We start from the raw sequence: 12896 nt of genomic DNA on the forward strand, positions 1-12896 counted from the left end.
TTGGAGAGCCCAGAAATTAAGAAAGGTGCTGCAGGTCAAGTTTCGCAGACTGCCATCTGTCTCCCCATCCACAACAGTTCCTCCCACTGATACCCTCAGATCATATTTATTTCCAAGTATTTCCAAAACTTCCATAACAGAAAACTACCATTTTAAGACCAGAAAAAACTTAACTCCCAAATACCATGATTTAGCACAAGAAAACCAGGTGCAAGTGTTTGTGGGTGTCTCCTCCTCACCTGATTTCACACAAAGAAATTTCATACCACATCAATCATGTTGGTGTAACAAAAGGACCTAAAGTTTTCAGGTCTAACCACTACCTTTAGGTTTTATAAGAAAGGCGTTCTGACAAAAAAAAAAAGGATTCTTGTATCAATTTTTCAAAAAGCCCAATCAAACTAACTACAAAAAGTATTTGCTGAAGTATTGCTGGAATATTTGCAGTAGCCAAAGATGTCAGACATTAAATACCTTTACTTATTTCAGGAAATACTTCATAGCTGGTACCTTCTTCCATTACCCACAATACCTCAAAACATGCCAAAAACCCACAACCCTTGCAAAAAAAATCCTCAAAATAATAAAACCCCAGAGAAAGCTTCCTTGTCATACACACAATTTTTTCCTTTCTTAAAAGGGAAATAAAAATCACATTGAGAGTCAGCTTTCAGTCTAGGCAGATGTAAACACTTGAAGGGGAACCAGAGCAACCAGCCCACTGACCACTCCATGTAAACTGCATCCTTTGCCACTAAAGCTCAGCCAGGCTCAGAAGAAACCTGTGAGCAATGTGGCAGGAAGCAGAAAATGCTCCTCCCCAAATCAACTGAGAAATAACTGAGGTTATAACTAAGATGGTAAGGTACATGAAATACTTTTTAATCTCTGAACTAATCCTACAGGCTCTTTGATAGAAGCCACTGAGAACAGTGTTTCCCATCTGTCAATCGGTGGAGTAATAGAATAGATTTAAACTAGCAAAAAAATCTCTTCAGCCTCTTTACTGTAGGTAATCTCTGGAGCTTCAGCTTAGTTCATGGAATCATTAGGGTTGGAAAAGACCTCCAAGATCACCGAGTCCAAAGTAAGACCAAACTACAAATTCATAGCAAACAGAAGAAAACCCAAAGCCATATACTTAATGTTTCAAGCTGCAGAAATTCAAACCAAGAAAACGTTGTACCATTCACACATTGGTCAAACACCACCTCAAAGTTGGTACAACTGTATTTTTCTTCCCGCAGTTTTTATCTGATTTTTACTGAACACATATCCAGTGCTGTGCATCCAAATGGCCCAGACTAACTGGATCCAGACATCAACAAGCACCAAAAATTTGCAAGAAAATAAACAAATATAGTCAAATATTCTTGTAAGTCCCCGAACTGCTGGCTGAGGACACTGCCACTACCACCAGTCCTAGAAGACAAAGCCAGCACAAGCTGACACCAGGTCCTTGCTGCTACATGAACATATCACACAATTTTATCTTTGAATACTTCTATATATCTTGTCCTTAGATGATCAAGGAACAAGTGAAGCTTCTTCCTGCACAGATAACCCAGAAGAAGCAAAAAACTACCCAATTCCAAAGCGGTGTACAAGTACATTTAGGTACATAAAAATATATACATATATATGATGCAATATCACAGAATAAGTACAGGCTTTAAAATGCACATGAATGCCTTTCCTACAGAATCTCCACTGCAGATAATTTTTTTTAAGAACTTTTATAACCTTAGCTCTCTTTCAGAGAGGGGAAAACAACACCAAACCTCCAAAACAAACAAACAAACCCACAAACATCAGCATTTTATGGTTACTAATAAACACCTGAAGTACTGGAGTTTCACAGCATCCCGATCCTACTCTGACACAGATCCTGCCAGTCTGATTAGGGAGCTCTGCATCTTTCCATTACATCAGAAAGCTGCAGCATCTTTGAGTCTTAAGATAAGCAAGTCTAGCCCACAGATCCAGCAGCTGAAACTCAGCTCAGGTGCCAGGCATGGTCTCAAAACTGCTCTTATCTCCCCAAAAGGTTGTGGGCAGATCTCTTAGTTTTCTTTACAGGATTCACAAATTTTTTTCAACAAGAAATAAATTAGTGTTGATATAAGAAAGCAACACAGCTTACACAGTAGTAGAGTCACTTTTTATCCCGAACTATTATTTTTCTAGCACACGAAGAATACAAACAATGGCAAGCAAGAGATTAGGATCTTGTAAAGCTGAAGGATTCCTAACAGTGCATATGACTGGAACTGTAGCATGAACTGGCATTCCATCCCCATCCAAAATTCTTCACAGCTGAATGCTCTACTTAGGATTTTGAGTTGTCTTTATAAAGTACCAATGTACTCATGTCCCCATTCTTCTCTATACCTCAACACAAACATTCTTCCCAACTTTTGCTGTGATCATCTGAAGCAAAACCAAAGGAGGAGATTAATCATCTTCCTGATGATATTTCACCTTTTACAGGTGAAAATAATGTAATCAAAGAGAACAGACATCATTCCTGCCTTATCACAACACGCAGATATTTCAATTAACAAAGTACACAGACAAACTAGAAAGGAACTTGCTCTCACATTTCTCCTTTTCTCTTTGTCCCTTCAAAGTTCCTCTCAGATGATGGAACATCCGCCCAAGTACTGACCTTCTGTAACCTGAGGCATATTCAGTGTAAGAAATCTCAGATTGCTATTCCTTCCTCTCCAAGTAAGCAAGTTCTGAGCATTAATGAAGGAGGGCTCTATTAAAAGCTGCCCATGCAAACATCAAGCAATGGCAGGACACGAGCACATAACATATTAGCAGATGTTGAAGAGCTACTTGCAAATGTTTTCCAGTTTAGGAAAGAGAGAAAAGGGGTTACATCTAAGCTCATAAGTCTTCAGAGTGATCAAGAAACTCAAGCTCACATTACCACTTTACCCAATCACTCCATTAATCCAGCAGCTACACAGAAATACACATTCCACATCAGCCCCACAGCACTGGGACAGCGTGCAATCACTTCAGGCCTCTCACAGGTTTAACACACTGCAGATCCCCCTACAAAAATGCATTTTATCAGTTAAACAAACACACAGACAGGAACTCCACAGCAGAGGAGCCAGCCCCAGGATATCCCTGCACGTGTCAGCAGGCACACAGGAAGAACCACTGCAGCCAGCAGGGCCACGAGCACACGGTCCCAGCTCACACGCAGGAACTCATCTTGCACATGCAACAGGGCATGCCAGGCACTGCTTCTGACTGTGCCAGCAGGCATGCAGCAACACGTTACCCTTGGACAACAGTCACCCATCCTACACTTTTCCCCTGCCTCTGCACCAAAGCTTCCACACTGGAGATGACGACAGCAGAGCTGTGAATAACTTCTGAAACCCTGACCTGAATCAGGCAGCACACGTTTAGGTGAATTAGCCCCAGTTATGCCCACCTGAACCTGCTGATGTGAAAACTGCGACATCTGAGGAGCACACTGAATGCTCCTAATCCCCAAAGCACAGATGGTGTTAACGGGTTTTTAGCTCTTCTGTTCAAGGGTGCAGCTTGACAGTGTAACTGGGGAAAATGCAACTGCTCTCAGAACATGCTGCCTCCGTCACCTCCACCCCAGCGTGCCCTGCTGTGCCAAGCGCTTATACCTGCATGTCTGCAGGACAGGCCACGCCAGAGAATCAGTATGCAAAAAATCCTTCCCCAGCTCTTTAACAGAGATACCACGACTGACACCCACAGGGCTGTTATCACCAAACACCGACGTGGACGAAGAAGGGATGCTGCCTTTTGGGGGCTGAAAATCCATCAAATGGTCACAGCGACCCTGTGCCTGGCACTGCTTTTTGTCACCTCTGGGCCCATTAATGCACAGGGCTGGAGCCCCTCTGCTCTGGAGACAGGCAAGGAGAGCTGGGGGTGTTCAGCCGGGAGAAAAGAAAACTCTAAGGAGACCCTAGAACCCCTTGCAGTGCCTGGAAGGGCTCCAAGAACACTGGAGGGACTTCGGACAAGGGCCTGGAGTGACAGGACAAGGGAGAATGGCTTCCCACTGACAAAAAAGCAGGGTTAGATGGGATACCGGGGAGAAATTCTTCCCTGGGGAGGTGCTGAGGCCCTGGCACAGGCTGCCCAGAGCAGCTGTGGCTGCCCCATGCCTGGAAGTTCCCAAGGCCAGGTTGGATGGGGCTTGGAACAACCCGGTCTAGTGAAGGTGTCCTTGCCCATGGCAGGAGAATGAACTGGACGAGCTTTAAGATTCCAACCCAAACCATTCTGTGATTCTATAAAAATGGAGCGAGCATCATCATATTCCTTCCTGACTGTATACACAGTGAAGCACAAAAAAGTTGGAAATTAACGACAGACACATAGAAGAGAGATTTAAGGTTTTACCTACAGCTAGGAACAGCTATTGAAACTAAAATAAAACTGTCCTTCCAGAGTATCCAGCTGCACACTGCGTGCCCGTTTGGAGGAGTTCCTGCGGGGCCTCCAGCAGGCGCCGGCCGCAGGGGCCGCGGGCGGGCGGTGCAGCCGCAGGCCCGCCCGAGCCCGCCGCCCTCTCCCTCTCCCGGCTGCGGGCCGGGGGCTCCGGCAGGAGCGGAGCCCGGGCCCGCCCAGAGCTGCGCCGGGGGCGAAGCCGCCGCCGCGCCCGGGCCCCTCGGCGGCACCGCGGCCTGCCTGCCGCGCCCGGCCCCGCAGCCCGGCCGCGCCCCGGGCCGGCCGCACTCACCCTCCGACAGCTCCAGCTCCAGCTCGGCCAGGCTCTCGCGCACCTCGGGCGGCAGCGGCACGGCCTCCAGCGCGCAGCCCCCGCGCTCCGCCGCCATGGCGCGGCTGGGCGAGCAGCGAGCGGGCCCCGCGGAGCCACCGCCCAGCGCTGCCGCAGGTGGGGCCGGGGGCGGGCCGGGGGCGGGCAGCGGCGGTCCCGGGCCGGCGGGCGGGCAGGCAGGCAGGGAGGCAGGGAGGAGGTGGCGCCGGCCCCGCCGCCCCGCGCAGCCGCTCCCGCAGGCCGGGACGGGGCCGCGGCGCTGGGGAGGGGCCTCAGCGCGGCCCGCCCGCTGCCCTGCCCGGGCTGCCTTCCCTTTCCCACCCTTCTCGGTGCCTTGGCACCTGCTGGGCTGAGGCGCCTTTCCTGTAAATACCGAAACTGCCCTTTCCCTCCCCACGGAAAATAGGAACTGTGACCCAGCCTGGCCCGCCGGGTATCCCAGGTCAGAGCAGGGACATTTCATGGCACGGAGTTCCACTGTGAGAGCCTGGATATGAAGTGGTGCCTGGGACTGCATAAAAGAGAAAAAAAATCTAGTAAGAGTGTCTTTTTTAAAACCAAGCACGTGTCAAAGGGCAGCAGAGAGCAGCAGGAAGTGTTTGGGTTGGAGGCTGTGCTGAGGCAGTAGCTTTTCCCTGTTCAGCTCTTCACCACCCAAACCACCCTGCCAGCAGCACCTTTCCCAGAACTAGAAAATTGGGAAAGCTGGGGAGTAGTCTTCTGCCAACAACTGCTTCTGTCCAAAACACCTGCTTTCTGTCCACTCCTGTTCGGGATGATTGGGTTCATGTTGGGGCTTCCCATGTCTCTACACTCACATTACTGAGGTTAACACATCACAAGGAGTGTGTCCTGTATGGCTGCTCTTCCGAGGGCATAGACACACCACACCAGCACTAGGAAAACGATGCTGCTTAAAATGTCACCCCTTACACCAGGCAGAAACGCTTCTGCTTCCACTACCCTCCAGAAAGCTGGCTGTGGGTATTGGGGAGCTGACAGGGATGTAGGCACAGGGAACACATTACCTGGAGCTCAGATCCTACTGAGTTGGATTCTTTTGATGCCATAAGTTTTAGCTTTCATATTTTCCAGATTCCATACTGCATTAGTATATAACTCTGAACTTCATGCAAAGTGTTAGCAAGTTCTCCTCACAGTTTAGTCACACAAAACAATCCTTTTGCAGCCTGAGAACCAAGGGCACCATTGCAGCTTCAGGCCCAAAAAGTGTAAATAACAGCAAACTGAGGGGAGCAATCTCAGAGAATGGGACTTCATAACCTGAAGCTGTAATTGGACAATTAACTCCAACATGTAAATGGACCAAAACTTATAAAAGTGTAAAAACCTGTGACCCGTCACCCATATTGGGTGTAGCCATGGCCAGGCTCTTGTAGTGCCCAAGGTGTATCCTTTGAAGGCCTTTTAATAAATACCTGCTTTATTCCTTTAACTCTGTTCTAGGCAGCCTCTCAAGGCCTCATCTTCTGTGCAGATTTCTTGGTTAGGACTCTTAGAATATGATTTTTGAAAGAAATATGATGCAGTCACTGAGCCAGCTTGAACTTAGTTCAAATTGATTTTGAACTCTGGACAAGTTAAGTTACTTTTGCCAAGGTTTTACACCAAATCAAGTATTGTTTGTTCACTGCTCTCTTAAATTTATGCCACATCAGTTCAAGGGTTCTCCTATAGCTGTCAGGGGGTAATAAATCTGTACATGTGCCAAGATCCATCTCTACCACTTTTTCTTCCAGAGAGCCAAATGGTCATCTACCTGACAGATAAATATGAGTTTACCAAGACAAAAGCAGTTAAATAAGAAATAAAACAATCTCAGATGAATGCTATTATATAATTCTCAATACCCAGTAGAGAAAAATCTTTTAATAGGCTGCAGCAGAACAATCTGCCTCCAGAAGAGATTTCTCTCATGCTCCAAAGTTAAAAACCACAACTGTTTCAAAAGTAGAGATTTCACATGTCCAGAGGTTTAAAATATTCTGGTATTCTAATTCTTCCTATGCCTTTTCTAAAGAAAAATAGGAATATCACAGAAAAGCCTTATTCAACATGATACTTGGATCTCTCATTTTGCAGTGTGACATTGTGACTGGAAATGGGTGTACCACCAGAGCACCTCTTGGCTCTTCCCTGACCAGCAAGTTCATACACATTTGGAGCTGATCTCCTGGAGGCAGCTACAGCACAAGATACCAGACAGAGGCAGGATCACTTACATTAGATGTAGATGGAGTTCACAGGTTTTGTTTGGTACAAAAGAGTTAAACAAAATTATGGGCCTTTTGACTAGAAAAATGAAGCTAAAAGTGTCCAGAATAAATAGGACAGACTGAGGGAGGATTTATGTTCTGAGAAACCAGAAGAGTAAACCCTAAATTTGCAGAAAGCTACAGGCAACTTTGATATTTTTGAGAGTATTTGAGCCATTCCTTTAATTGGAATGATCCTATAGAAATATTAAAACCTAAACAATTTTAGAAACAGCAAAAGAAATAAATAGGTATGACTGAAAGAAACAACCACACAATGTAAGAATTCACTAATAAAATGCCATTTTAATAACTTTTTTTACAAGGAATCCACCTATACACTATAGAAAAATAAACACCACGGAGACTTTTTCCAGCTTACAATACAGTGATGCAGGCACACTTCAGCTGTTGACTTAATTTCACATGAGAATGTAAAACATTGTTCTTAGTGAAAAGTAAGTCCCTCTTAAAGTACTAAAATATAATAAAAAGAGTCATATAAAAATCTGCTTTAAAAGCACTGCCCTTTATTCAGTTGCATGGCAGATTGCAAGTGCATCTGTTGAGTGAGGACCGACTCAGAGGAAGCAGGAACTTGCAGGACAGATTTTGTAACCGTTCCCATCACTTTTTTAGGTTTCTCTGATGAGGTGAACCTAGCACTTGTCCTAAATTAAAAAAAAAACAAAACAGATCAACATTAGAAAACTGCTTGTATTATGAAGCAACAGTGTACAATTAGCAGTGTGTTATTTCCTCAAAGCACTTCATATGAGCTATACTGAAAGCAATTCCAATTTTCACGAGCCACCTAGGAGCAATCCCAAACAGGATTTGAAAGCCTAAACATCTGCCAAAACAAACCTCCATACCCTGGGACCCGTGCTCCATCACAGGATGCTTTACCCCAGTGACAGCTCAATTCTGCCCCTCCTGTGGTGATTCTTTAGTTCATTAGGAACTGGGAAAATCACTTGGCTGACAGCACTGCTCTAAAGATTGCAGCATTGTTCTGTAATGCCTGGACATTATCATCCTGGTAATAGGGAAATGACAGAAATCACAGCAGTGTTTATGGTGTCCCAGCTGTGGAGTGCTTATTCCACACTTGGAATGAAGCAAAATGTGTTACTTCCATAAAGGCTGATAGGCTTCAAGTCTAAAATCTGTTTAACTATCTGAATCAGCCATGCAGCTGCAGCATTTGGGAAAAAAAAAACCCCAAACAAACCCACAAAGTCAAGGTAATAAAGTTTCTAGGTAAAGTCCTGTTGAGAACAATGTTCCCAAACTCTTCAGGATTTCAGGATGATATGATGACAGGTTGCAAGTTCCTCCTCAGGACAAGGTGTTTCTGTGCTATACAAAACATGTAACAAGAGGAGGTAATTAGACTAATTAAACTAAGTAAATCTGGTCTAGAAATTAGGTGGAACTGGTTTAAATAGCAAAGCTAAGTGCCACTACAATCCTTTGTGTGCTCTTTGATAAATCTTAGAAGTAGATGGCTGTATTTATCAGCTTCCAAATCTTTTTAAAAATCTGTTATGAACATAAGGAAGTGATAATTAAGGGAAGCATTACAGTTTGTGCTGCAGAGAAAGCCCTGCTCAGCTATTACAACAGCTATGTTTGATTTTAAAGCACATTAACTCTATACACAGCTTCATTTGAATCACAACACTTCCTTGTTTAGATTTGGGAAAAGGAATGGGGGCAGAAATCACATGAAATTATTCCACCTTATCTTTTTCACTATGAATTTAGAAAAATGCCACACTTGGAGGAGTTTTAGCTATGACTTGGAAAGGTTTCCTTTTGGAGACTGACTTAGGTTGTTACTCCTCAATAATGATAATTATTCTTTAAAATGATGCTCTTTATTGTCAGTGTGTACAAAGAACCTTGTGAAAAGCAGCCCAGACCTGCAGGAGCTGTGAGGGTGAGAAGGTGGCTCTTACCTGGCTGCACCCCTCGCAGCCTTTGCTGGATGGCCTCCAAGCGATGGATGTATTCTGTGAGTGACTGCTCAGGATCCTGAGGTGCCACAAGGGACTTGTCTGGAGCTGAACCTGGGGACAGGTGCAATCTTAAAAAAAAAAAAAACCAACAAATCATTTCCTCCTTCTCATGCTGTACTCTGAAACATATCCAGAAGTTACACTCATATAGTCAGGAATACTGGGCAAAGAAAACTGGAACCGTTGCCACTCTTTCTATTTGTATAGCTGTTGCTGGAAACAAGAGCAGCAAGAGGCATCATTTAGCCTACCCTGGATCTACATCAGACCACTAATCCAGTCACACTGAGCACCAGTCAGGGCTGCAGTTATTAATACCCTGCTCCATATCATACAGGTGACTTTTCTTAGCAGGGCTGTCAGAAACAGACACATGCCATGACAGAGGAATAGGGTGGGGTAGAACTAAGTCTTTTGGAAGTTCTTGCAGGTCTCAAACTCTCCAAAACACTTTGCTGAATTCCATGCAAACCAGAAGACTCCCTGGCTGCTTGTGACAAACCACTCAGCAAAGTTAAAAACCCCCTACAATGATCTGAAGCACCTCCCATCTTTGCAGACTGACCTGTTGTGTGAGCGGGAGGAGGATCGTGGGGAGAGGCTCGTGAGTCTTGCAGCACAGCTGGTTCTGTGGCACAGCCCTGTGTCCCTGTCCTGGGTAGGGGGAGAGCTGACAGGGCCAGCTGCAGGCTGCTGCTCTCTCAGGACTTCTGTTCTAGCACCAAAGGCTGTGGTAAATAGCAAGGGTTAAAAAATATGCACTAGGAACCACTGAGAACAGGCTGTCATAAACACATCCTACAAACCCATGAAAATGACAGCAGAGTATGCTTAAGTTTGGTTTTAAATGCAGGTAAATACACTTTCTACAGCTAACTGCTTTTTTTGTTTGTGGGATTTTTTTTTAACTGTATTTAACAGAATTGTGATGCTATTTTGTATTGAGGTAGAAAGCTCAGCATTTGAGGATTCAAATTTCTTAGGAATCATACAACAGTGGGTTTATGTACAAAGGTTGTGCTTTCTTTTAAAGTAAGTATCTCCAGCAACTTAGAAACTGAAAATTACATAGTACCAGGTAATGAAAAATACACTACTTAATCTGAATTTTGTTTAGCATTGAAAAGTCACAATGGAATTTTACATCAAGGCAAACAGTTCCCCAATACTGGGTGCTGCATTAAGATGTTTGTTGGAATTGCAACAAAGGCACTCAACCAGTAACTCAAAGGAACATTCAAATGGTCCTCAAGTAACTCAAGTCCTTACTGACCTGCATCAGACCATCTATCCATCTACTCTACAGATGGATAGTGGCAAAACAAACACATTTTCCCACTTGGGTTTTGTTTTTAAACGGAACACATCACTGAAGAGAAATTACAAAGAAAGCAATGTACTTATCCAAACACATAAGTGTGTTACCTGCTATACTGTGAGAAATGCTTTCACCCTGTGTGCTCTTCCTGCCAACTTTGTTCCACTTCTTCACCAAAAACTTTAACCTTGGTAAGAAAACAAATTTGGACAAGCATTAAAAATAAGCAGAAATAAATTAAATTTTAATATTATTTGTTGGTATTAAGCAACATAAGCAATGATTGTTGTGGGAATGACAGGAGAACTGTTCAAGTTCAGTCTTTGGAATCCTGGCTTAGCCCATTTTACCCTGCAATGATCTTTGAACTGCTGAAAACTTGCTTGTGTTGGCTCTGCTCCTGATCTTCAGAGAGCTCTTCCTACCTGAGACAAGGAGTTTGGAGGTTACTGCACAAATTTGCAGGTGCTGCAGCCTTTGCTGTTATAATGGTATTCATGTCAAAGACTCTGTGTCAGCTCCTGATAGAAACTTGCTAGTGAAAATTTTAACTAGACAATGAAATTGCTCAGAAATAACCAGCTATTACATTTAAAATTGCCTGAATGGGTTTACAGCCATTGGGAGATGGCATGTTGTCCCATGTACAGCCAGCAAAACCCATTTGACAGTGACACAGCATGATAAAGTCACACCCAGTGAAACACACACTACTGGATTCCAGAGAACCATTCCTGACAGATCCCATTCTGACACAAGACAGACTGTCCAGTGAGACCAAAGAGATCAGGGCCAGCCCCAAAGGACTCCAGTTTGTAATGCTGTGCACTGGTTCCCAAATATATTGCAGCTGGGTATCACTCAAGTAGCTTTTTCATGGAATTATGGAATGGTTTGGGCTGGAAGGGATCCTAAGGAAGCCCACCTTGTTCCATCCCCTGCCATGAGCTGGGACACCTTCCACTATCCCAGGCTGCTCTCCAAACCCTGTCCAACCTGCCCTTGAACACTTCCAGGGATGGGGCAGCCACAGCTTCTCTGGGCAACCTGTGCCAGGGCCTCCCCACCCTCACAGGGAAAAATTTCTTCCCAATATCCCAACTAAATCTACCCTCTTTCATCTTAAAGATGTTTTTTACAAATTTTTAGTACAGATCAAACTCAGCTAACAAGTCATGCTTCAACCAGTTCTGGAGATCACTTCTGCTTAATATTAATGTAGGATAAGCCACAGGAACTATCAATTTTTTAAGCTTCCAAGAAAACATCACCTATGAGAGACCTTTGAGGGATTGTTCTGCATTACCTTGAGATGGCAATGATGGCTCTGACTGCACACCTGAACTTGGTGAAGGGCCGGGAGTGTGCTGCAGAGAGCTGCAGGTCTGCAGAAGGATAGATTCCCATGCGGGCAATCAGAGACAGAGTTGCTTGCTCACAGTCCTGAAACCCACCAAGCAGCAGCAAGAGGTATTTCTTCTGATAAACTAGAGCCTTTCTAAAGCTCTCTGCTCGAATGTACTTTCGATATAATCTCTGCAACTGCAGAAAGAAAAAAAAAATTTTAAAAGTTCATTTTTTTCACTGTTACTGTTGCAAAAAGCCAGCCACAAACAAGGTGTCTTCAGGTCAAATGTCCTGAGGACAGGAGGGCAGCCAAAACAATTCTGTACACTGCTAAAACCCACCCAGATTTGGAGTGTCAGTCCTCTTTAAATCTCCTGAAAGTTTTCAAGCAAAATTGTCATACTCAAACCTCTAAAACAGTTTAACTCTTTAATAAAAAAGTACATCTGCTTAAAAAAAAAAAAAAGTAATCCAGAATGCATGGTGGGAGAGATGCCTATCAGATTTGATTAAAATCAAAGTGTCAGAAAAATAAAAAGTATTTAAGATTAGTCAGCAGGGATTAAAAATAAGGAATGTTTTCTATTTTCATGCTTAGACAAGAAATCCAAGTCTCCCTCTCATTTAAGTGTGGAAAGAAATTCCAAATCCAGATTACTTTTGATGCAAGTTCCTGTCTAACACTGAGAAAGTTCCAAAGGAACTTCTCTGATGAGGTACATATGGGGAAAGCTTCTAATTTAAAATAATATATCAAGCTGTTTGTCTAGAAAATCAACTTTTTAAAATAGCAACTGAAGATTACAGCAGTCAGTTAAAGATAAATGCCATAATCTGACAGATGCCTTTTTCCCCAGCAGATCAGTTTCAAATGGTACCTCCTGGCTGTGCCTCTGCTGGCTGTCCAAGCTCCAGAGACCCCCTTTGCTGGCTACCCCCATGATTTTACCTTAGGATTGGAAGTTTCTGCCACTGGTTTGTTTTCAATTTCAGCATTGGCTTTGGCCAGCTGGGATTCTGCCTGTTTCAGCATGTTCTGCAGCGTGTTCCTCTCTCGTTGCCAAGCCTCTCTTTCCAGGTCTTGAACAGGGCCAGCATCACCTGTAGATCTCACCTAAAACAGAAACCTAAAGAACGTG

The 12896-nt window shown here is 44.2% G+C and overlaps 2 protein-coding genes across 15 annotated transcripts in view; both read right to left on the bottom strand.

Annotated features, from left to right (window-relative positions):
* Nucleotides 1–5025, bottom strand: part of DIP2A (disco interacting protein 2 homolog A) — a 75928-nt gene extending 70903 nt beyond the window's left edge. For 3 of the 6 annotated variants that reach the window (XM_064433740.1, XM_064433739.1, XM_064433737.1), the window contains exon 1: nt 4754–5023. In XM_064433740.1, coding sequence (XP_064289810.1) covers nt 4754–4850 — 97 coding nt within the window. In that variant the 5' untranslated portion in view covers nt 4851–5023. Of the gene's footprint in view, nt 1–4753 lie in introns of all 6 variants that reach the window. The other 3 variants (XR_010368975.1, XM_064433741.1, XM_064433738.1) reach the window with 2 other exon arrangements.
* Nucleotides 5026–7348: 2323 nt separating this feature from the next.
* PCNT (pericentrin) overlaps nt 7349–12896 on the bottom strand; it is a 71089-nt gene continuing 65541 nt past the window's right edge. For all 9 annotated transcript variants that reach the window (XM_064433746.1, XM_064433753.1, XM_064433749.1 and 6 more), the window contains 6 exons: nt 12707–12871; nt 11717–11952; nt 10518–10597; nt 9658–9820; nt 9033–9160; nt 7349–7739 (listed from right to left, as the gene is read on the bottom strand). In XM_064433746.1, coding sequence (XP_064289816.1) covers nt 7696–7739; nt 9033–9160; nt 9658–9820; nt 10518–10597; nt 11717–11952; nt 12707–12871 — 816 coding nt within the window. In that variant the 3' untranslated portion in view covers nt 7349–7695. The remainder of the gene's footprint in view (nt 7740–9032; nt 9161–9657; nt 9821–10517; nt 10598–11716; nt 11953–12706; nt 12872–12896) is intronic.

The sequence above is a fragment of the Passer domesticus genome, chromosome 10, assembly GCF_036417665.1.
Source record: "Passer domesticus isolate bPasDom1 chromosome 10, bPasDom1.hap1, whole genome shotgun sequence".
Lineage (NCBI taxonomy): Eukaryota > Metazoa > Chordata > Aves > Passeriformes > Passeridae > Passer > Passer domesticus.